The following is a 22,741-nucleotide window of genomic DNA, read 5'->3' as shown; positions in this document are numbered from 1 at the left end:
TGCCATCCATCCATCCATCCATCCATCCATCCATCCATCTATCCATCCTTCCTTCCATCCTACTACTTCCCAGCAAACCCCACCTTCTCCAGCCACCTGCAGCTCCCCACAAGGTTTTGGGGGGTTCACTGAGACAGAACCATGGGATACCCCCTGCTCTTGGTCTGCTGGCGAGCCTGCATTCAGGGTGGCCCCATGAGCTCCCAGGTCCAGACAGGTGAGCTCGTCTGGGAGGCGAGAGGTGGAAGGCCTCCATAGCCTGAGGGGGTCTCCCAGTGGTACACCGTGTGGCTGGGATCTGCGCCCAACCTGGTCTGATGGCAGAGGCTCAGTTCAGAGCTTCCCAGCCCCACCACGATAGTGCAGGAAATAGTTGTTTGCTGCAGGTCACCTGCGCTGGCGTTCTGGAACACAAGCCCCCCCACTCACCTGGGCCATTCCATTGCAGGTGGCACAGGATCGCTCTCAGCATCCACAAGAAAAATGTCACCTTGATCTTGGACTGTAAAAAGAAGACCACCAAACCCCTGGACCGCAGTGATCACCCCATGATAGATGTCAATGGCATCATCGTGTTTGGCACCCGGATCCTAGATGAGGAAGTATTTGAGGTGAGGTGGAAGGGAGGCTGTCCCAGGGCCTCCTGGGATGTGCGCTGGTGAGTGGTCACTTGTGGATACAGCCACCATGGCTGCTGTTGGCTGCCTATCTCCTCCTCGGGGACAGCTGGCATTTCAACGTGGCCTCTGTCGCTGTCCCAAGAAGTGTTTGTAGCCTGTCGGAGTGCAGAGGCTACATGAGGACGGCAGGGTCCCCCCTCATCTGAGGAGTCCAGGGACGAGCTTGGCCAGGGCAGGGCTTTGGTGAGTGTGGCCCAGGGCTCGTAGACACATGTGGACTCCTGACTTCTGGTATCTGAGGGTCGTCCCGGAAAGGGGTCAGCTGCAGGTAGGGGGACAGTAGGCCAGAGCTGGGCTGGGGGTGGGAACCACCAGCCTTCGGAGGTGCCCTCCCTATGCCCTTGTGCAGCCTGGAGACTGGCTTCGCAGGGAAATGCCTCAGGGATGGGGAAGGGGGCTGAGCAGAGTGCACCTGGAGCCCCCACTTCAACCTGCAGTCCTACATTTGTCTCCTTTGAAGATTGGGGTTCAGCGTAAGACAGCATTATAGGACTCTGTCTTACCTGAAGGAGGTCACCTCTGCAGAGGACCAGTGGTTCCCAGATGCCCCAGGGGAGCGCCCTGGAATCACCTGGGGACCCTTGAAAGTTCAGATGCTTAGGCTTTGATCCTGAGGTTCCCAGGCCTCAGACATGCAGCAGGGCCCTGGGATCTGCATTCAAGAAGGCTCTTCAGGTGGCCTGTGGTCCCTCTGGCTTGGGCGAGGTGACAGCCAGGACCCCTCCACTGGACTTCTTTCTTTTTCATATTCGGGCTCTCTGGAAGGAGATTTGGCTGCCCCCAGGGCACCATGGCTAAAGCGTCTTTGGAGAGCACCACGCTGGATGGTCTCTGAGGGCTGTCCCAGCTCTTGGATTTCATCCTTGGGGTCCCCAGGGACAGGAGGATGGTGCAGCGTTTCCCCTTGACATTCCTGAGCGCCAGCATGTGCTCCCTGGAAGTGCGCACCCCCTTGGCCATGTTTGGGAGGCCTGCCCTCTGCCCATCAGCTCTGTGCTCACACCTGACATGGGGTCTCAGATCTATGCACTCCTTGGTGAATTGAGACCCGTCCCAGGCTGGACAGGTGTTGAGTGGATCCCGGTGCTCTGTGGGGGCACCAGAGGGAGAGAGTGTGCACCCATGGTTCCCATTTCTATTCTAGTTATAGCGACGCCTCTGAAGGTTCCAGGGTCGGTTGGTGGGGATGTGGTCAGGCCATAGCTTTGTGCAGGTGAAGAATAACTTTCCCAAAGTCTCACGTTTCTGAAAAGTCATCATGGGGCATGTGGTGTGACCACGAGACATCTCAGGAGGGCGGCTGGCCCAGGGCAGGCCCTCTCCTCTGTTGCATGCTGGATTTGGGGCCTCTGGCAAGTTGCTCTAGTACTTCTTAGCCTCAGTTTCCCCGCCTGTGCCGTGGGATCACGAGTGCACTTTGTCACATGGCTGTGGCTCACTGCGTCCCTCAGAGTGAGTGCTTGATGAGCATTAGCTGCTGGGTTTGGATTTGAGATCAGCTCCAAGGCAGGTGGAAAGGCAGGACAGAGCCCAGTAGGTACGATAGACAAGTGAGGATCAGAACAGCCATGGCTCCCTGAAAACAGGGTGAGAAGGCTGCAAAGAGAAGGCTGGGAGCTGGTGCATGAAGGTGGGTCCAGGGTCTCCAGTGGGTGTGGCAGGCCTGAGTGTGGCAGGCCTCGGTGTGTCCTGGGATGCAGGGCGGGATGGAGCCCGGAACCTGCTGGGGCTGCCATGTCCTGCAAGTTCTACAGATCCTCCCTCTGGGCACATTTCTGACCAGACTTGCCCAGAAACCTGGGATGAATTATTGCAGGATGGTTGGGGCTGTGAAAGCCACCTGGGGTGGCTTTGGGGCTCTCCTTGGGGAGCTGTCTTGGGGAGTCAGAGGCAAGGGGTCACACAGGCTGGGATTGAGTTATCGCCAGTATAGATCCCTTGTGGGTGACAGGATCCAGGTGAAGCAGGGGACGTTGGCAAGCTTTAGGACTACGACCTGTATGATGTGGGGACCGGTAACAGCATTGTGAGGGATGTCGGGGGGCTCACTGGGGCCCATGTGTGAAGCCCGCGCGTGACGGGGAGCCAGGGTCACTGCGGACATACTGCCCATGTTCCTGTTGATTCAAGTCCTGGATCCGGAGGCAGGAAGGTGTGCTGAGGCTGGGCCGTGGCATTGCGGGCTTGAATTAATTTCCTGCGTGGTTGCTTTTCTGTGCTCGGTGACATCTCTAATTTCTGGTGCCTCTTGAGTGCTCACGTGTGCCTGTTACTGTACAGATTCAGGAATAAGCTGTGTCTAGCTTTATGAGAATCAGGATCCTACAGCAAATCTTGCTTCCCTGGTATTCTGACCGAGCCCGAAGGAGCTGTGTTCCCAGGAGCAGAAATGCGGACACCGTGTTGCCGTAGGGAGGCACTGGGAGAGGTCGGGGTCCCAGTCCCTGCCATACCGCTTACCGCTGGCGGATGTGGGGTGGGCTGCATTCCCTGCCCCAGACTTGGGGTGCCCGTCTGCGACACAGGTCGGCGGTCATGTACACCCTGCAGGGCGTGGGAGAGACACGGCACAGACTTCTCACTGTGGCTGCGGATGGAGACTGCAGGTCGGGAATGCGTTGGGAAGGGCTGGCGTCCTGTCTGGGCCCAGGCGGCTGCCAGGAATGGGAGGTTTTGTGGATGGCGAGGTGTTCATGCTCTGTGGGAGCTGTTTTCCCAGACCCGGGCTTTCCTGGCTGTTAAACCCGCTCACTGTGGAAAAGGTGACCTTTCTCTTGCAGCGGAGACCAGGGATAGGGGGGATGCGGTGGTGCCTCAGTGGCCTCGGAGCATTTTGTCTCGCTCTTCTCTTCCCGAAGTAGTGATGGATGGAGCTGGGTGTGTTGGGCTTCGAGGCCCACCCGCCCAGGGTCTCATGGCAAGGAAGGAAGAGGAATACTTTTTTTTTTTTTCTTTTGAAACAGAAGTGACTTCACTCTTTCCACCAGATTTCAAATAATGGCCTTCCCCGTTTTCTCTTGGCTTTTCTAGAAGCTCTTCTTAACGGGGAAGGGGGGCGGCACTGTTGAAAAATATTTCTCCAGCAGCCTTGTTCCTGGAAGGATGCCTTCCCCTCATTAGAAGCTGCTTTGTCCCACAGCTCCACAAGGGCCTGGGTGAGCAGGAAGGATCTGGGGTGCCCCGGGGAGTGCCCATCCGCACCGGCGCACACCCTAAGTACCATGCATGCACCCTGAGTACCTGAGTACTGTTCCCAGATGGAGGTTTATGAAACTCCAGGGAGCCTGTTGGGGCACCAGGGGTTTTCCTGGGGTGCATGAGGCCCCACAGGGGCCGCCTTGTCCAAAGTGAAGTGCTGTCCGGGGCGCAAGGCTGGCACAGGGACCATTGGAGCCACGGTGAAGCCTTCCTCCCAGCAGTCACCTGGGGCTGCTCCACTGGATGGGGAACAGGACGTCTTGGTCCCTCCGGAAGCCACCCCAGGAGGGAGGGAGATGCATACAAAGGTCCCACGGGCCTCAGGCCCCCTCCACTTCCTTTCTGGCTGATAACCAGGGGCCCTTTGCTAAACCTCTCCAAGCCCACGTTCTCATCTGGAAAATGGGTGAGTAGGCTAACGCTGTGGATGGAATCTGTGACATGCTGGCACCCCCCGGGCCACTGTAAACCTCGCTGACCCAGACCCTTGGTGGTCGGAGCCAAGGCCATCCTGAGGCCCCTCTGGCCCTTGGTCACTGTTCACCTGCCAGAGGCCTCACCAATGGTTGTGAGTCACACACACTGTCTATGTGGCAGCTTGGGGTCACTGCCGTCCCTTCCCTCCTCTTGTCCAGACTCAGCTTGCAGGTCCAGTGCCAGGACCCTGGCCTCAGAGATAAGGGTCTCCAGCTTGGCAGGCAGGGAGCCCATCTGGAAGGGCTGGCTGAGGGCATGTACACCTGAGCTGGGGTTAGCGCTCCTGGGCCCTGCCATCCCCGCCCCACTGGGGCATGAGCTGTGAGTGGCTGTCCTTGACCTTACTCCCTCCCCGGCAGGGCCCGCCCCCTGCCCCCTGTCAGGCGGCCAGGCCATCCTAGGGGTGGGGTGGGGTGAGCCAGATGGGCGCAGGCTGGCTGGCCTGGCTGCTGCCTTGCCGCCCGGCTCGTAGATCCCTGGCCACATGTTCTGAGGTGCAGAGCACACTGCAGGGCTGCTCTGGGGTGCTGGGCCACCACTGTATCCTGGGGCGTTGTGTGTCCCGCGTCTGTGTGCTGAGGTCCCGGGGCCTCGCTCCTGCCCCCCTCCCTGGTGGACTGAGGGCCCACTGTGAGGGGAGGTCGGGACTGTTGGTCAGAAGTGGGGTCTGGCGGGCCTCCCCGTGCAGGAAAAAGTCTTGTTTTCCTCCAGGGCTTAGGAACGAGCTTTGTGTTTTTGGAAACATGGGCGAGAGTGCCAGGGAGAGTGAGTATATCTGGCAGGAGGTGGGAAGTGGTTGTTTTCCTTCCGTGGTGGAGCCAGGTGGGAGGCCAGCCAGGTCGGTGCTGGCCTGTGGGCCCGCGACCATACCCACCAAGTGCTCTGCCCTTCCATCAAGCCTTGCCACTCCCGGGATGCTGGCACCAGAGAGGACGAACAGCCTGTGGAGGTTACCCAGCAAAGCTACAGGGGAGCAGGGCTGGGTCCCGGATCTGTGGTTGCCGGGAGCCTGACAGCCCTGCCCTGATGTCACGACGCAGACGGGGTGCCACCCTCCCAGCAGCCCGTGCCTCTCTCTCTCCCCCTGACCAACGAAACCGGGACCTCAGAACCCTGGGTCCCCCCTTCCCCAGCCAGGGAATCCCAGGGGGCTCCCGATGATGATGCTGGTAGGAGCTTGTTCCCATGGGCACATCACATTGCCCTGACCTGTGGGGTCTGTGAAGGCCCAGAACCTTCCAGGAAGAGCCAGCACAAGCTGCTTGCAGGGTCACCGACAACCTGAGCTGGCCTTCTCTCGTCCCCCGGCCCCTGCTCCAAGACACAGGCTGATTGGGGGACCCGGCGTACCCCTGCCCACCCCGGGCTCATCTGCGGGCCTGGTACTGGCGGCTATTCCACATGGAGGGGTCTGGAAGGTGGGGCTCGGCCAGGGGAGGAGAGGGCCTCTGTGGTAGGAAGACCCTTCTCTTCGGTGGTTCACAGGGGAATGGGAGGGAGGCCCACCCCGGGGATGGGGAAGGGGATGGGGGATGGGGAGCCAGGGAGTTCTGGGCCAGGAGCCAAACCCACTTCTAAGCTGTGGTATGTTTCAAGGGGCAGCAAGACCAAACAGATGGTAAATGGGCTTTCTGTGCAAACCCTCGGGTGCCGGCGGGACAGAGATGGCATCACCCCCGAGCGACGGTCCTCCTGTCTGTCCACCCGCCTTTCATTTGGAAAGACAAGGGGTTTACCTCATCCTGATTCCCATTTTCCAGAGGCCTGGCTTTTCCACTGACATGTTCTTTCCTGGAATCCAGCTTTCCTGGGGCAGGAGCGGGCTTCTGCTGGGCAGGGCTTTCTCAGCCGTCCACAGGGCAGCCAGGATCCCTGTGGGGGTGCAGAGCTGCCCTCCCCCGATGGGCCCAGGCTGTGACCTCTGAGCCCTGGGCCTTTCCAGGGGCCATCCTGTCACCTGCCACAGGGCTGCACGCAGGGGACGCAGGGCTGGGGAAACCATGTCTGGTGGGCTCTGAGCCAACAGACGTGTAATTGGTCAACGAGGGGCGGTCAGAGCGTGAGGAAATGCACAGGGATGGCAGGGCGAGCAGAGCATCTGGGCCGTGACTTGAGAGGTGCAGAGCTAGTTCCAGCACCTGCCCTGTGCCCTGTGGCCCCAGGGGCTGCCTGCTGGGGGACCTGTTGTCTCTGTGGTGCCCCGTGCCCTGTGACCCCGGAGGCTGCCTGCTGGGGGGCCGGTTCTCTCCGTGGGCACCAGGGCAGCAGCATGGCCCAGCTGGATCTGAAGCACCTCCCTCCTGTGCTTTGTTGTTCATCTGTTCCATCAGCATCCCTACCGTCATTTTGACCCAAATTTCTCTGTGGAAAGGAACCCGCAGAGGTGTTCTGGAATGTGCTTATCCTGTCCTTGGAAGGTGGCCGAGAGCGGTGCATCTGTGGGGCCGGTGGGACCCAATCCGAGCTCATACTCAGGCACCAGGCAGATGTGACACGGGGAATCTGCCCCTGTGCCCCCCGCATCCCCACCAGTCAGCGGTGTTCAGTCTGGCATCCCCTGCACCCCCTGTCCCCATCCCCCCTCCTGGTCCCTGAGTGTTTCTCCAGTTGGTGTGGCCAGTTAGACCCATGCTGGGAGCAGGAGGGGCCAGCCTCTGCAGCAGACCCGGCGGGGACTGTGGCTCTGTCTGGAATACCTGCCAGCACGTTCCATTGCTCTGCTGTGAGACTGGTGCTACAGCCGGAGCCCGCGCCAGATGTGGTCCTCCTGTCTGTGCCCCAAGCCCAAGCTGTGCGACTGTGCAGGCATTCTGAGCACAGGACTCCATTCCTGCCCTGCCCTGCCCTGCCCTGGCCAGGCTGGCGTGGTCCAGCGTGTAGGTCCTCCGACTGGCATGCAGGACAGCAGAGGAGGGAGCCTGCCTGCATGGCACGCTGTCCCTGGTCTAAGCCCGTGTACCCTGACTTTAGATGGGGCCGTGGGCCTGAGGTAGGGCCCTGGGGGAGAGGGCCACAGCTCACACCTCTGTGATCGCAGATTGTGCATCCTGGGTGGGCCCTGCAGCCGCCAGAGTACAGTGTCCATCTGACTGTCCCCAGGCTCACATCTCCCCAGTCCCTGACTTTCCTTAGTGTCCCTCTCAGCTTCCCCTAGGAGCACCTCCCTGCAGTGTCTGGCCATGTGAGGCCTTGCCCCGTGCCCACCCAGACAGCTCTCAGGTGGGGATCCCCGGGGGTGCAGCAGGGGCAGGAGTAGGCAAGGTCAGAGTCTCTCGGCCAGGTCTGCGGCGCTGCCCACGTCCCAGGAACCTTCCCTAATTCCTGGGAAGGGCAGGGATACTGCAGTTCTCACGAGTCTCCACAATGTGGTGGCTCAGAAAGATAGAAATTGAGTCTCTCCTGGTCCTGGAGGCCAAGAGTCTGATGTGCGCTCCCTCCAGAGGACTCGGGGGTGGGGGTCCTTCCTGCCTCTCCCAGTGCCTGGTGGCCCTGGCGTCCCATGGCTCTTGGTTCCATCCTTAAAGCTCTGATTCCATCTGCACGTGGCTTCTCCTCCCTTGTCTGGCTGCTCCTTGTCTGTCTTCTAAGGAAGGACACTTCCCAGGGGACTTAGAGCCACTATCATCCAGGACAGTCTCACCTCGAGACCCTTAACTTCCTAATGGCTGCAATGACCCTGTTCCCAGATAAGGCTCTGTTCCTAGAGTTTGGGGGTTCAGACTTGGAGCTGTCTTTTGGGGTCCCTATCTAGTGTGGAAGGGGGTTCACCCAGGAATCCCTCTAGGGCATGGGTGGTGCTTAATTAAGAGCTCTTCTCTGGGCTTGACCATTTGGTTGGTTTCAAATTGAGGCTTTCTTGGGCTGTTGAGTCGGGTCTGGCCAAGGAGGCGAGATGGTAACCTCTTCCCGGCTTGGACAGGCGACTGACTGGCCCATGAGGACAATGTGCAGGGCTTTGGAGGTATATTTTTATCTCCAGTTCAGGTCCAGCAAGGGCTGGGCAGTGGACAGTGCTGGGCCTGGACTCCTGCCTGGTGTAGGTGGCCAGCAGCCTGCTGGCTGGGAGTCAGTGACCAGCTGGGCGTTGGGCGGGATGGCTCTCTAATGGAGGCGGGCGCTGGGTGACAGTGGGTCTCATGTCACTGATGTCTTTGCCGAGGGGCTTCCCTGGATTATGCCTCGAGTGGTCAGGGGGTTTGGGGTGGGGACCAAGCTCTGAGGATGTGCCCCTGGAGCTGGCCTGGGTTATGCTGGGTGCTCATGATCCCTGTTGAGCAGAGCAGCTGGGGTGGGCCGTCCCCTCTATATGGGGTGGGGGGTGCGGTGGTGGCACCTAGGATGGGTCAGGGAGACCCCACAGAGTCAGGCAGGCCCTGCTTCTGCCCACGTGCTATGGGGCCTGGCATCTCCTGCTTCCTGGCCTGAAAGGGCTTCTGGTTTATTCCATGGAAACTGTGAGCAGCAGGACCCTGTCCCAGCCTGGGGGGCTGATGCAGGGCCAGAAGCCCAGCCTTTGTGATGTGCAGAGCCTGTGGGGAGGATTGGCACCAGGGTTCCAGGGAGGGAATGCCATTTCAAGGTCATCTGCAGTGCTGCGGCGGTATGGGTACGGGTAGGCTCATTGGTGTAGGGGAGGAGGATCAATGGCCTTCCTGGAGGGGCAGGGCATTGCAGCCGATGCTTCCAGATGATGCTGATACTTCCGGATGGAGTCCTGCTGTATTGCCCATGGTGGTGCGTGGCAGTGGTTGAGGAGAGCCCCCTTGCCTGTGCTTGGAGCCACCCGTGTTGGTGACCAGAGGGCAAGGGGCCACGCTGTCTGTGTAGAGGGGACTTTTTCTTTCCTGCTGCCAGCTGTCAGGGCCGTGGGGAAGCTGCAGCCTCACCCTGGCTTCCACTGGCTGTTGGCCCAGGTTTGGGCTGGCCTGGGACTCAGTTTCCTTGTGCAGCAGATGGGGCTGCCATTGCGAGTGTCCGGGGAGGTGGTGCCTGACGACACTCCCAGCCCAGCCGCGCTCCTCATCCCACGTGCTGTTGGTGGGCCCGCCACTGTGCACATGTGTTGCCATGAATTGCCAGACTCTCCACACTGTGCTGGGGGACACGAGCTGTGCATGTTGTGGTCTCAGTGATGATGAGGATTGTTACTGGCACTACCATCCCTGTGTCACAGGTGGGAGAGTCAGAGTGGGGTGGGCAGGTCTGCAAGGCCAGCCGGCAGGTGGGGGAGCTGGCATCAGCCCCATCCTGCAGACGGCCCATCCACAGGCTGCAGTCGTGGAGGTGTTTGGAAGCTCTCAGTGCTGGGAGGACAGGTGCCGTGAGGCCCGCATCTCATCGCCCCTGCGTCCAAGGAGCCCGGGCAGCAGCTCGAGTGAGGAGGCTTGTCCAGAACCCCCAAGGCCCTGGATGCCTGGATGGGGCAGTGGCTGTGCCTCCAAACCTGCTCCCTGTGTTCTGTTTGGAAAAGCAAATCACAGTAACGGCCCTCCTGGAGTTAAGGAGGGTGCCTCCTGCCCTGACTGCCCATAGTCTCATCCTGTTCGTGGCCCCGACGGTTCTTCATAGCAGCCCAGGACGAGGAGTGTGTGCCATGTTGGCTTCTCAGTGCTCATGGGCTGCCTGGGTCCAGAGAGGGAAGGCCACCTGCCCAGGGTTGCACAGCAGGGAATTGCAGGGCTGGACTTGGTGCCCAGGTGTGAACCCTGTCCTGGATCAGAAGGATATTCCAATTTCCCTGTGAGTTAGCCGCACTGACCCAGACCGTCTCTGTCGTGTCCAGCAGTGGATTTTTTTTTTTAAGATTTTATTCATTTATTCATGAAAGACACACAGAGAGAAAGATGGAGACATAGGCAGAGGGAGAAGCAGGCTCCAGGCAGGGAGCCTGACATAGGACTCGATCCCGAGACCGTGGATCACACCCTGAGCCAGGGACAGGTGCTCAACTGCTGAGCCACCCAAGAGTCCCCCAGCAGTGGCTTTTTGCAGCTGGGGGTGGGGTCAGGTTGGGCTATAGCACAGGACCCTGGCTGGAGCCATGGCCCTGTTGGTACCTGGCCCTCACCCTGCAGCCTGAAGTGAGGGTGGATTGTGGTGCAGCGTCCTCTCCGTGGGGGGAGTGCTGGTCTGGGGCATGTGGAGCAGCCCGGCCTCCCAGCGACCCTCATAGCAGGGACAAGCGTGTTCTGCATGCAAGTGCATGTGCAGAGGGACCCCAGTTAGGCCTGACTGTCATAGATGATGCCAAGTTACTTTTTTGGTTGACAGAGGAGTCTCAGAAAGGTCTTTTAAGCGTGGACCATGCTCTGGAGCCAAGGAAATGAAGTTCAGTGGAGGATGAATGTGTTTCTGCATTTGGGTTCAAAACAGCCAGCTATGCCCGAGCGGACCAGGGGGATGGTGGTGAAGCATGTCCGGTGGAGAAGATGGAGGGGTCTGTGCATGCCACGTCCATTAGTGACTTCTGTGTGATATGGTGCTATGGTGATACATTTGGAACAGAGGGCTGGATGGTGGCTGGCGTGGACCGTGCCCAGTGGGGGCTGAGCTGAAGAGCTGGGGTTTGAGCCCAGGGTGGGCAAGGCGGGGTGGAGAGATCTGGTGCCCAGGGGTGGAGAGACTCATCCAGGGGGATAGGGACCACATGGTGGCAGAGCGAGGACCCCAGAGAGGCTATGTGTGGTTGTGAACCTTTGGCATCTACCTCCTCTGCCTGGGCCCAGCTCTGGGGCCACCCCCTCCAGGATGCCTTCCTTGACAACCCCCCCCCCCCGCCCCAGGAGCTGGTCACTCGGTCACCTGGGCCGCCTCCTGAGGAAGCACTAAAGTCTGAGACTTGCAGCCAGAGACTCTGATTTCTTTGTGTCCATAAATGTCATGATGGGGGTGCTAAAGACGCTGAGGGAGTGAGTGAGAGAGAATGGCTAATCAGACCTTCCTGTAGGAGACATTGAAGAGACTTGGTCAGGGTTTGAGGGCTGATGGCATGGTGGTGGTAGTGCTGGTGTTGGTAGTAACGGTACTGGTGTTGGTGTTGGTAGTAATGGTAATGGCGGTGGTAGTAACGGTGGTGGTGGTGGTGGTAGTGATGCTGCTGTTGGTAGTGATGCTGGTAATGGTGGTGGTAGTGCTGCTGTTGGTGGGAATGGTGATGGTTAGTAATGGTGATGGTGGTAGTGATGCTGGTGTTGGTAGTGATAGTGGTGGTGGTGGTACTGCTGGTGGTGATGCTGGTGATGCTGGTGGTGTTCATCTGCCCAGGCCCCCCGGGTGCCAGGCCCGCTGAGTTTTCCCTCACGTACCATCACACTCTGTCCACAGGACACTTCCGCCAGGCAGGCCTCATCATTGTCTTTCACAAATGAACCAATGGAGGCCTAGCTCCAGGCCCCACAGCTGGTAGGAGAAAGATCCAGCACCCCAGCCATGGTGATTGGCGCCCCGAGCCTCTGTGCTGTGGTACCTGGGGCCCATGCTTTTGAGCAGTTTGTCACAAAGTACATGTCGCTCATCTCGTGCTCGGAGATCTCCCCATGCCCTGTGGTCACTCAGTGTCCACGGGCTCACTGCTTTGAAAATCCAGAAGGAGGGCAGCCCAGGTGGCTCAGAGGTTTAGTGCCACCTTCAGCCACAGGGCCTGATCCTAGAGACCCGGGATCAAGTCCCACGTCGGGATCCCTGAATGAAGCTTGCTTCTCCCTCTGCCTGTGTCTCTGCCTCTCTCTTTCTCTGTGTCTCTCATGAATAAATAAAATCTTAAAAAAAAAAAAAAGGTCCAGAGTGGGGAGGAAGTGACAGCTTCACTGGTGTGCTGCCCAGGGGGCAGGTGTGGACCTGTGTGGCTGGGCTGGTGGCTAAATGTCCAGAGTGATGTGTCCAGGGCCACACCGCCGGTGGCGGAGGATGTGAGACTGGGCCCTGCAGGGAATCTCAGGGGCTTTTGAGGAGGCAGGCCTAATAGCCTGGCCCCGGCCACTGGCTCTGCTTCCTGTCCCTCACTCTGGGGATGGGCTGTTCCCTCTCTGAGTTCACTAAGCTGACCCTTCGGTCACTGTGGCCAGTTTCAGGGTCTGATGAGGCTGGGACTTGATACCCTACCCCTGCCACTGTGCCTGGGGCCTGTTGTGGAGATGTGTGTGTGAGCAGACACGACCCTAGACACCCTGCCTGGTGGCACAGGTGGTAACTGAACCGGGACCAGAGGTGGCCATGTAGTGGGGAAGGTCACAGACTGGGACCACTGGCCAGGCAGCACCTGGAGGGGAGCAGGAGCAGTCTCCTGCCACGTGGACATATTTGCAGTGTTAAGCTCACTCTCAGACTCCATGGGTCCTCCAAAAATCATGGAAAAAGTTGTTTCAACCTCCTCTGGCTGGGGGCCTTTCTTTTCCAATGCATGTGAGTCACAGGTGAGTAGTCACATAGGATTTTAAATGTGGCTTATTGGGTCCCAAGAGCTTGAACAGAGAAATACCGGTGACCTTTTATGTGTGAAGTCTCCAGGGCACCATGGAAGGGGCTGTAGGAGGGCACCCTGGCATCCCCTGGCTGCTGCGTGTTGGTCACGGTGGCCGGAATCCCAAGGCTCCGCCGGGGAGGTGAGCTTTGCCAAGTGGACGATGGTGCTTCGTGCCTGTGTGCATCCCTGGAGCTCTGTGTGTCCCTGAGCTGAGTTACTTGTTGGCAGATGCCGTCCTGCCCCCGCTCCTGTTCAGAGGCTGGGTGGGCTCCCCTCTCCCAGCAACCCCGAGCCTGGTGCTGCTTCCCTCTCAGATGTGCAAACTGTGGCTTGGTGCCTTTTGGGTTGGAATGGAAACACTGTATGCTAGTGTCCCCACTGCCTTCCTCTGCTGTTCAACGAGAGCCGACCGAGCTGGGGCCCCTGTACGTCTCCACGGTGCAGGTGGCTGCGCCCCAGCGGGGAGTGGAGGCAGGGCCAGCTGCCCTTTGGGGATGACCTGGGAGTTCTGTTGAAAGGAGAGATGCTGAAATCCGGGCCCCAGGAGGGGACGGAAGGTGGCGTGTGACTGGAGGGGCAGCCGCATGGATGCGCCAGGTGGGGATGCCCCCTCCGTTGGGCAGACTTCGACTTCTGGCTCCACAGCCCCCCAAAGGCTGTAGAGCTCTCCAACAAAAACTTTGCAATTTCCTCGGCTCACAGCAGAAATGCAGGCTGGATGAAATCTCATTATCGGAAAAGCAGAACCGACTCCCTCAGCAAAATGCTTGTGGCTCAGCGAGCGCCAAGGACAACATGAGCCCTGCTGCGTCCGAGTGCCTGATGCCGGTCTGTCCCCAGCAGGAGGAAGGCCGCTGATTGTCACCTCAGGCATCGAGGCTGTGCTGCGGAGCAGAGTGGCCTTGATGACCACCAGGCACCAGAGCAGAAGCTTCCAGGGGCTGGGCAGAACTTTGCTGACCTAACAGGGGGCAGATGTAAGGCATGTAGGAGGAGAAATCGGTGATTGGTATCAGAGCGAGGGAGACTGACAACAGTGAGCACGTGCTTCCCTGGCAGGGGGTCTGGGCCACCGCCAGGTAAGCTGCGGGCCTGGGGCCCAGGGGTGGACTCAGGTGCTGCTTTCACCCTGGAGGCTCCTGTGCCCTTGCACCGGGCACCGGGGTGAAGCCACGATGGCTGGACAAGCAGGACACCCCACTTGAACTCCATGGAGGCCAGGCTGCTCTGGGGCGGCAGCTACAGCACAGTGATGGGAGCCCCTCACTCTGTACCCTTGTGAGAGAGACCCCGCCTCTCTGAGCCTCAGTGTGTGCATCTGCAAAATGGGGATAAGAGAAGACACAGGATGAGGCCACCTGTGTGAGTACAGAGGAGCCACGACGAGGCACATTGGAGCATGCCGTCGTGGGGAGGGGACCAGGGTCTCCCACTGCCGCCCTGGGACTGGATGGCTGTTGCTGAGGGAGGGGACCAGGGCGCAGGTAGGACAGCTGCCTGGCCAGTGTGGGTGGGAGCACGACGCCCACTGCCAGGCCATGAGTGGGGCAAGTGCCCTGTGCTTCTGTGGGGAGGCTGGAGGGCGCTGGAGGAGCTGCGTCTTTGGGGGGCCAGGGCTTTGTGCACAGCGAGGACAAAGCTAGGCAAGGCTCTGTGCAGGGGGAGGGCTTCTCCTGTCCCAAGGGTGGAGGGGCCGGTCCTCGGGCGGGCGGCCTGGGGGTGGAGGGTATGGGGAGCAGTGTGATGGGGCTGCGAGTAGGGAGGCCTAAAGCCAGAGAGTGCAGGGGGAGACTGGTATGGTGTGGGAATGCTCCATGCACTCTGGCTGCTGTTGGGGAGGTGGCGGCGGCGGCGGCGGCTCAAGTGTAAGAGAGCGGTGGAATGCCACAGGAGTGAGGAACACGCAGTGGGTCCTTCTGGAAAGTTCCTGGACCCCACTGCCTCAGTTTCCCCATCTGTGAATGGGGGTTGTGGGGAGGCTCAGGAGAGACCACCCAGGAGGTGCCCAGCCACAGGCCTGTTGCTACTTCCTTCAGAGTAGAAGGACTCTTGGCCTTGGATCCTGGAGGCCACCTGCCCCTCAGGCCCCGGGGCCCACGGTGGGGGGGACCTGCCCCCCTGACCTCACACTCCTAGTCTGTAAGGTGAGACCATTTACTACGTCTAGAGTTTTGACCTTTATAGCACAACCCTGTAAACCCTTTCTTAACCAGCATCTTATGGGGCAGCCTGGCATGTAAAACCTGTTGGGGACCCCAGGCTCCTGCGTGGGACCCCTTTTGAGAAGCCGCAGCAGGGCTGAACTCCCAGGTCCCTGCATCCCGAGGGAGCCCAAGGGGTGGAGAGGCCATGGGAGCAGGATGCCCAGTGCTCCCAGGTGTGCCCTGCCAAGAGAAGACCCCACCCCAGACGGTGAACAGCTCTTGGTTCTAGTTGGGTAACAATCTTGGTTACTGATGGGGTTCACAGAATCACTGAATCGTGAATCTCTAGGCCTTAGAGGGAGCCCTGCAGCCTGGCAGCTGACCTTTTCCTGGCTTGCCACTCCCGGGGACAGTGGGAGCATGGGCCATCCCAGGGAGTGGGCCTGGGCCAGAGTGGGAGGCCCCCTCCCCGCACTTGGTCACTCCTGGCTGCTCCTGCACACACACATACACACACACGTACAACCCCAGACAACTCCAGATCTTGCAGGTGGGCCATGAATCTTGGAGTTTGGGGGTTGCTAGACTAGTGTCAGGGCAGGGGCAGCGGACTCTACCAAGGTCAAGGCCAGGCTGGTTGAGGGTTTCTAGTCAGAGTCCCCACCCCCCTGACCCCAGAGGACAGCTGGGTGGGAAAAACCCTGGGCTGCCCTCACTGCTTCCAGGTGGCCAGGGAACCTGCTGGCAACTCTGACCTTTAGCCAGCCTCATAGAGCTGGTGTTTGGCTTCCGAGTGCCCCAGGCTGGGTCCTGAGAAGCTGCAGACCCAGGGCTTTGCCATGTGTACTCCTTGTATCCAGGGTGGGGGCATCCCAATTCGGACCCTGGCTCCATCCAGCCTCCTGCCTCATTCCCCCAGACACAGACACAGGGTGGTTCTGCTGACCGTGCCCACCGGGCCCAAGGGGCCAAGTCTAAGTGCAGTGGGGGCCTTTGTGCCGGGCCCCCAGCATCGCCCACCAGCAGCCACTGAGAAGGGCTTTGCTGGGAAGGGGGACCCACGGAGTGAATCTTGGGGTCTGTGGTTTGGAGTTTGCCTCATATCACAGGGGGTGTCATGAAAATGCTCTCAAAATAGTCACAAAGTTGTGAGCATTCATGTGTCGTGTGAAAGACAGCGTGAACTAGCTTAGAGCCAGACAAGGGGTGGGCAGTCTCCAAGGTGCTGGGTCACAGCTGCTGGAGGCCCCTGGGTTGGGAAGGATCCTCAGGTTGTGTCTGGTCCCTGGGGGATAACATCTCTGCAAAGAGCACATGGGTATTCGACACCCCAACCTAAAAAACTGCGTGTGCAGGGAAGGGGTTGGCAGGTGTCCTGGATGAGGGGCCTCGGAGAGGCTCGGACTCACCCCTCCACTTCCCCTTCTCACCGTGGCACAGGCGATGGATAGATCCCTGCCTTTTAAGAGATGTGCCCACAGAACAAAGGGGCACATGTTTTTGGTGTAGAACCCCCCTTGGGGGTTTGTGGGAGGAATGATTTTCAACAAATGTAGGTGTCCGCAGAAGAGGGTGGGCCCTGGGAAGGAAGGGGGCTTCATGCTCTCAGGGCCCTGTGGCCCGGCCTGCAGCTGATCATGTGATTGCATGTTCCCTCTGCGGTTTGGGGAGTGGGCGAGGCAGGCAGGGGCCAGGGCTGGCTGAGGGTCAGGTCAGCACCTACTGCGTGCCGGGTTCCAGAGCACCAAGTGAGTCCACAGGAAGTGCCCGGCCCTCCCTCCACCTGTTTATGGATGCTTATGCCCCAGCCTCTAGCATTGCTTGCTGTCTGGTGCCAGGGGCAGCATGGGCCATCTCGTGGAGGCCTGTGAAGCCTGGTTCTGGGCTAGGTGCCCTGGATCCAGAGACACAGATGTGTCACTCATTGCCATGGCCTGAGGACTTGGGCTCTCCGTGGAGGCAGACCCTTTACCAGATGGCTGTGGTCCCATGTGCCGGCTGCTTGACTGAGGGGCACACCGGGTACCGGCAGCCGCAGCTACACCCAAAGACCCCTGAGCCTCTTCTTCCTTCCAGAGACTGCATTCAGAGAACATATATTCAGATGTCAAATTGCCAGTCGAAAGAAGAAAATATTTTATTTGAATTGGATGAAATTTGAACTAGAAGCCATGTTGCTTAATGAAAATGTGTGTTTTTGATTCACTATTCCTGTCATATGGTTCTTGTCTGCTGGAGAGTTTACAACATGGATGGGCCAGGAGCTCTGACATCCAAAAGGAGAGCGAGAGAGGCAGAGGGGACAAAGAGGAGGGAGAGAGGCAGGGAAAGGGGGTGACAGAACAGACGGAGGGAGGGAGGGAGGGAGGTGGGCAGTTCTGCCAGTCACAAGGATGAGCACACCAGAGCCTGGCGAGGGGAGCCCTGCTTTGGGTGCAAGAATGTTTTCACAGGAGTCTCTTCAGAGCCCTCTGTGTGGAGACAGGTCAGCTTGGGGGAGTTGTAAGCTCCTTGCCCATCCTCAAACCCAAGTTGGGAGGGGGGCACATGATTTGGACCCGTGTCTCAGGGATCAGGTAGGATGGGTCTTTTCTGGACCCTGAGCCTGTCACCCAGTGGTGCCACTGAGTAATCCCCACTTTACCCCATCTCTGAGCCAGCTTTCCCACAAAAGCTTTGGGAAGCCAGGGAGGGTAGTGATCCTGTCTCTCAGAGCAGCTGGCACTTCACTTCATGGACCCCGGGAGGCCATCTGGGGATCCACACTTAGTGACTTTGAGTGGCACGTCCTCTCAGCCTTCCACTGTCCAACCTCATCCAGGGTCCAGCACAGAGAACAGCTCACACACTTATGGGCAAACAAAGGGCAAGGAGGGCATAGCTTCCTTTCTTGGGAAGGAAGCACCACCACCTTTGCAGAATGAGCACCACCCCTTTGGTGGTGCTCACGGCTACCATGTTTCTCTTGCTTCACTCATGGCTTTGTCTTGAGGAGCAAAACGTGCCTTTTGTTGGATCATGGGAGAGAGGGTGTGCAGGAGCAGGGGTAACCTTGGGTCTCTGGACAGAAAGGGATAGTGGGACACAAGGGGCATCAGTGACAACCAGATGAATACGTGGTCTGGGTATGCATATTATCTTACCCACGGGGCACAAGCCAAGTGCAAAGATTTAGAGAGAGTGTGGACACTGCCAGGCAGTGGTTCTGGGCCATGGCTACGTCTCTGTGTGTGATGCAGGGACTGGCACTTAATAGGTGCTCAATAATTGCTATTGGATGAATAGATGGATGGATGGTAGATAGCGAATAGTTGATGGATGGTGGATTGGTGGATGGAAGGATAGATGGTAGGAACATGGTGAATAGATGATGGGTGGTGGATGGTTGATGGATGGATGATGGCTGGCTGGCTGGCTTGCTGGATGGGTGGATGGGTGATTGGATGGTTGAATGGGTGGTGGATGGATGGTGGATGGATGGGTGGATGGTGGATGGATATATAGATAATGGATGGGTGATGGATGGATGGATGATGGATAGATGGTACATAGATGATAAGTGGATGATGGATGGTGGATGGGTAAATGATGAGTGGATGGATGGTTGGTTGGGTGGATAGATGGTGGATGATGGATGGGTGATGGATGAATGTGGGTGACTAGATGGATGATGGATGATGATGGATGGATGGACAGATGGTGAATGAATGATGGATGGTGGATGGATGGATGTCATGTGGATGGATAGATTGATGGTTTGATGAGTGGTGGATGGATGGATGGATTGATAGTGTATGGACATATGGATGTGCATGTGGCAGGATGAACTCTGCCAAAGACCTCAGTGCCTGGCACAGCCCCTAATTATCCTTCACTGGGCACCATCTTTAATGACCTAGTCTCAACATTGGGCATGTTTGTCCATATTCCTTCTTCTCCTTGAGCCCAGCATGTCGTGTAGTGATGGATACCGTGCAGGCTGCATTGAGCCCCACCTCATCTGCTGTGTGACTAAGGTCAGCAGGCAGGTGACCTCAGGGCTTCAGTTTTCTTAGTTTCAGATGGGAATTAATAGAACATCCTTCATAGAGTTCTTGTGGGTCCAAAGGGAGGCACAGCAGGCAGTTTCTTTGCCCAGTACCTGATCTATAGTAAACACTATTTAAACAGTAGTCATTAATAAAACCATTATTATATCAGGTTATATCCATCTGATTGGGGCCCAAAGATCCTCTGCCAGGGAGACGTCAAACATTTGATAACATTCATGAGACCTATGGTTCTTGTTCCCATTTGTTTGTCTGCTGTTGACACATCTTGAGGAGAAGAATATGGAATAGAATTGTTGCATACTTTTCCCATCTGACATAGTGGGACTGTTGGCTGCCATGGCAGTGAGCTAGAATGATCAGTGTGGTTGGCAGTGTAGGCTCATCCAGGTGGTAGCACGTGTCTGTACTTGATTCCCTTTCATGGCTGAATAATATTCCAGGGTATAGATGGACCACAATTCGCTTATCTATTCATGCATTGATGGACATTTGGGCTGTTCCCACCTCTTGGCTGTTGAGAATACTGCTGTGAGCATGGGTGTCTGTGGACTTACTTGAATACCTATTGCAACTCTTTCTTGAGTGGATTGTTTACCTGTCTTAGTTCATAGGATTGGACTTTCTGGGTCATGTTGTATTTTCTTCTTTAAAAATAAGTCCCATCCCACCCCATAGTTAGGGATGACAGGGAAGAAGGCAGCATATCTCCAAGCCCCCATAGTTTAGGGTGCAGTTTGTAGTTTTCATTTATCACTCACAGTTCACAAAAACTCTGAATACATGGCTGGCACCTGGCAGGTAACCAACAGGTGTCTGATGAATGGATAGAAGGGTGGGGGGGGGATGGATGGATGGATGGATGGATGGACAGATGGATGGATGGATGGATAGGTGGGTGGATGGAGGGATGGATGGAGGGATGGATGGATGGATGGGTAGGTGGGTGGATGGAGGGATGGATGGAGGGATGGATGGATGGATGGGTAGGTGGGTGGGTGGATGGATGGATGGATGGATGGATGGATGGATGGATGGATGGGTAGGTGGGTGGATGGAGGGATGGATGGATGGATGGATGGATAGGTGGGTGGATGGAGGGATAGATGGATGGATGGATGGGTTGATGGGTGGGTGGGCAGGCCATTCTAACTTGAGTGATTAGAGATAGCAGCTCCCTGAGAGAAAGGCTGGTCCTGATGACAAGCTCCCCCCAGGGCGTGTCTGGGCTACTCACCACTTGCCTCCCAGATCTGCATGTGAGTCCCCTGTGCGCCACTTATTCAAGGGTTTTTGTCCTTTTCCAGGGTGACATCCAGCAGCTGCTCTTTGTCTCGGACCACCGGGCGGCTTACGATTACTGCGAGCACTACAGCCCGGACTGTGACACTGCTGTCCCCGACACGCCCCAGTCACAAGACCCCAACCCCGATGAATACGTGAGTCAGCACCCCTGGTTCACGGTGGGCTTGTATGCAGACTCTTGGAAAGGGGGCAGGTCAGGCGGGCAGGCAGGGGTGGAGGGATACAACCTCATTTAAAATAAACCCGCCCGGCAAGAATCCGAGGCTCATGGTCGGTGAGGCCTCCTCACCCCCTTGCCCCACACAGGGCAGCACCTCCATTAAGCCTACTGGCAATTCTCTGCACCATTTTCAAGTGAAGATCCTCTCCCATCACCCGGTCACCAGGGACTTCCATCTTCTGTCACATTCTACCTGCTGTTACGACCCCTCAGAAAAAAGGAAGGGAGGCCCTCATGAAGCCGAGGTGCTGTGGCCCAGGCAGGTCTTTGAAGCCCGGGCTGAGTCCCTGCTGCTGAGGCCCCCTGGCCTGGCCCCTGTCCCTATTTTAGGAGTGACACCTTCTCTGTCACTCTGGTTTGGGGCAGGGGACTCTGAGTGACAGCAGCATTGCCACAGCACCCCCTAGTTGGGCTGGCCGTCCTGGCCCTTGGTTGTAAAGGATCAGAATGTCTGCCCCCTTTAGGAGTCAACTTTCTCTGAAGGGGACCTGGGCCCCTCATCCCCTCCCTCATGCTTCTCATGAGGCTGACTCAGCTTCTTGGGGCCATAGGCAGGTTCGTGCCTGGAGTGGGGTGCGACTTTCTGGGGTCCACTCTTCCTGGCTGAACCTAGATGGTGAGGACAGCAGCTGGGCTCCTTGTGGGGTCTCGCCTTCCTCACATGGCCCCCACCTGCTTTCAGTACCCGGAAGGAGACGGAGAAGGTGATACTTACTACTACGAGTACCCCTACTACGAGGACACAGATGACCCCAGCAAGGAGCCTACCCCCACCAAGAAGCCTGTGGAAGCTGCTAGAGAGACCACGGAGATCCCCGAGGTCTGTGCGGGTGGGCTGCTGGGCGCTGCAGACCACGGTAGGGAGGCTGGGAGACACGGAGCTCGGCAGGCCACCAGGGACCCCGGGGGCTGGTGACCATCTGTGTGTCATGCACCCCGGGGGAGGCTGGGCAGGGGGCTCTCCACCTGCCATGCTGCCAGGAGATGTGGGTGTGAAGGGGAGCGTGTTGCTCTGGGTCTAACTTTTAAACCTGGAGATACAGTTCACCTTTTTGGTGCAGGATTGGGGGTTTTTAGGGGGTTTAGGCTCTGGGCTGCACTCCCTGTGGCTGGCCATCTCCCTGCATGGACGGCAGCCTCTGCGCCCGAGGTCTGCGGGCTCTTGGTTAGCCACGAGGCCATGCTGTGTGTCCTCTCATGATTCCCCACTCTGTCCCCGGCCCTCAGGAGCAGACCCCACCCACCACGGCAGCCCCTGCGGTGCCTGACATCAGTGAGGGGGCTGGGAAGGAGGAGGACCCTGGCATTGGAGACTATGACTACATGCCCAGTGAGGACTACTACACACCTGCCCCTTATGATGACATGAACTACAACGAGGGCTTCGAGAACCCCGACCAGTCCCCTGACCATGGCGCAGGGGCCGAGGTCCCCACCAGCACAGTCGGCACCACCAATGGCTCCAATGTAATTGCTTCTATTCCGAGCGGGCTTGGGGCAGGCGCTGTAGGGCTGGGGGGCTCGGGGCTCCCTCTTTTCTCTGCTTCTGACCTCGGGGGTCCTGGGGTGGCTTTCTGGTTCCCAGACCCCCAGACCCCGGCCCCCAGGGGTGCTGAGCAGCCTTGGGGTCCACGGTTCACTGAGCACATGTCACTGTTTCTGTTTCCCATCTGCAAATTGGGTGGAATGAGCCCCGCCCACCCAGACTCTCAGGGTTCAGGTGGGGATGGGTGAGGACGTGCATGTTTGCAGCATCTCTCTCTGTGGCCTGAGGGGGCCAGCAGGACAGGGGTGGGAGCTGAGGGTCTGGACCAGCAGAGGAGGCACGGGGCCCACTCATGCCGGATATGACCGTGGCCTTTCCTACCTGGCTCCATGCCTCGTCCACTGGCCTGGGAGAGTTTCGTCTCCTCCGGATCCCAGTTGTTATTCACAGGGTGGCACAGGTCGGCCCCTAGGGGTTGTTGGCAGGTTTTCAGATGAGGGAGGAGCTTAGCACAGTGCACTGCACACAGCGAGTGCTTCAAAGTAGGTGTTGCAGGATGCCAGGCCCTTGATGGCCACAGAGCAGACACCTCTTTCTGATGGGTGCGACCCCCTCTGTCAGTGGGATAGGGTAGGGGGCATGTCACCCCAAGACGCAAGGCCCTGGGCCAGGGCACCTGACAGCACACCGACTTCCCCACAGTGTGTGCAGCCCTAGCTGG

At 58.2% G+C, this 22,741-nt stretch overlaps 1 protein-coding gene across 2 annotated transcripts in view; it reads left to right on the top strand.

Annotated features, from left to right (window-relative positions):
* COL5A1 (collagen type V alpha 1 chain) overlaps window positions 1-22,741 on the top strand; it is a 150,506-nt gene that overhangs the window by 41,971 nt on the left and 85,794 nt on the right. For both annotated transcript variants that reach the window (XM_077851271.1, XM_077851270.1), the window contains exons 4-7: window positions 449-611; window positions 20,317-20,448; window positions 21,217-21,354; window positions 21,762-22,001. In XM_077851271.1, the coding sequence (XP_077707397.1) occupies window positions 449-611; window positions 20,317-20,448; window positions 21,217-21,354; window positions 21,762-22,001 (673 nt within the window). The remainder of the gene's footprint in view (window positions 1-448; window positions 612-20,316; window positions 20,449-21,216; window positions 21,355-21,761; window positions 22,002-22,741) is intronic.

Source organism: Canis aureus, chromosome 16, assembly GCF_053574225.1.
Source record: "Canis aureus isolate CA01 chromosome 16, VMU_Caureus_v.1.0, whole genome shotgun sequence".
NCBI lineage: Eukaryota > Metazoa > Chordata > Mammalia > Carnivora > Canidae > Canis > Canis aureus.
This window is presented reverse-complemented; position numbering and strand designations above follow the sequence as displayed.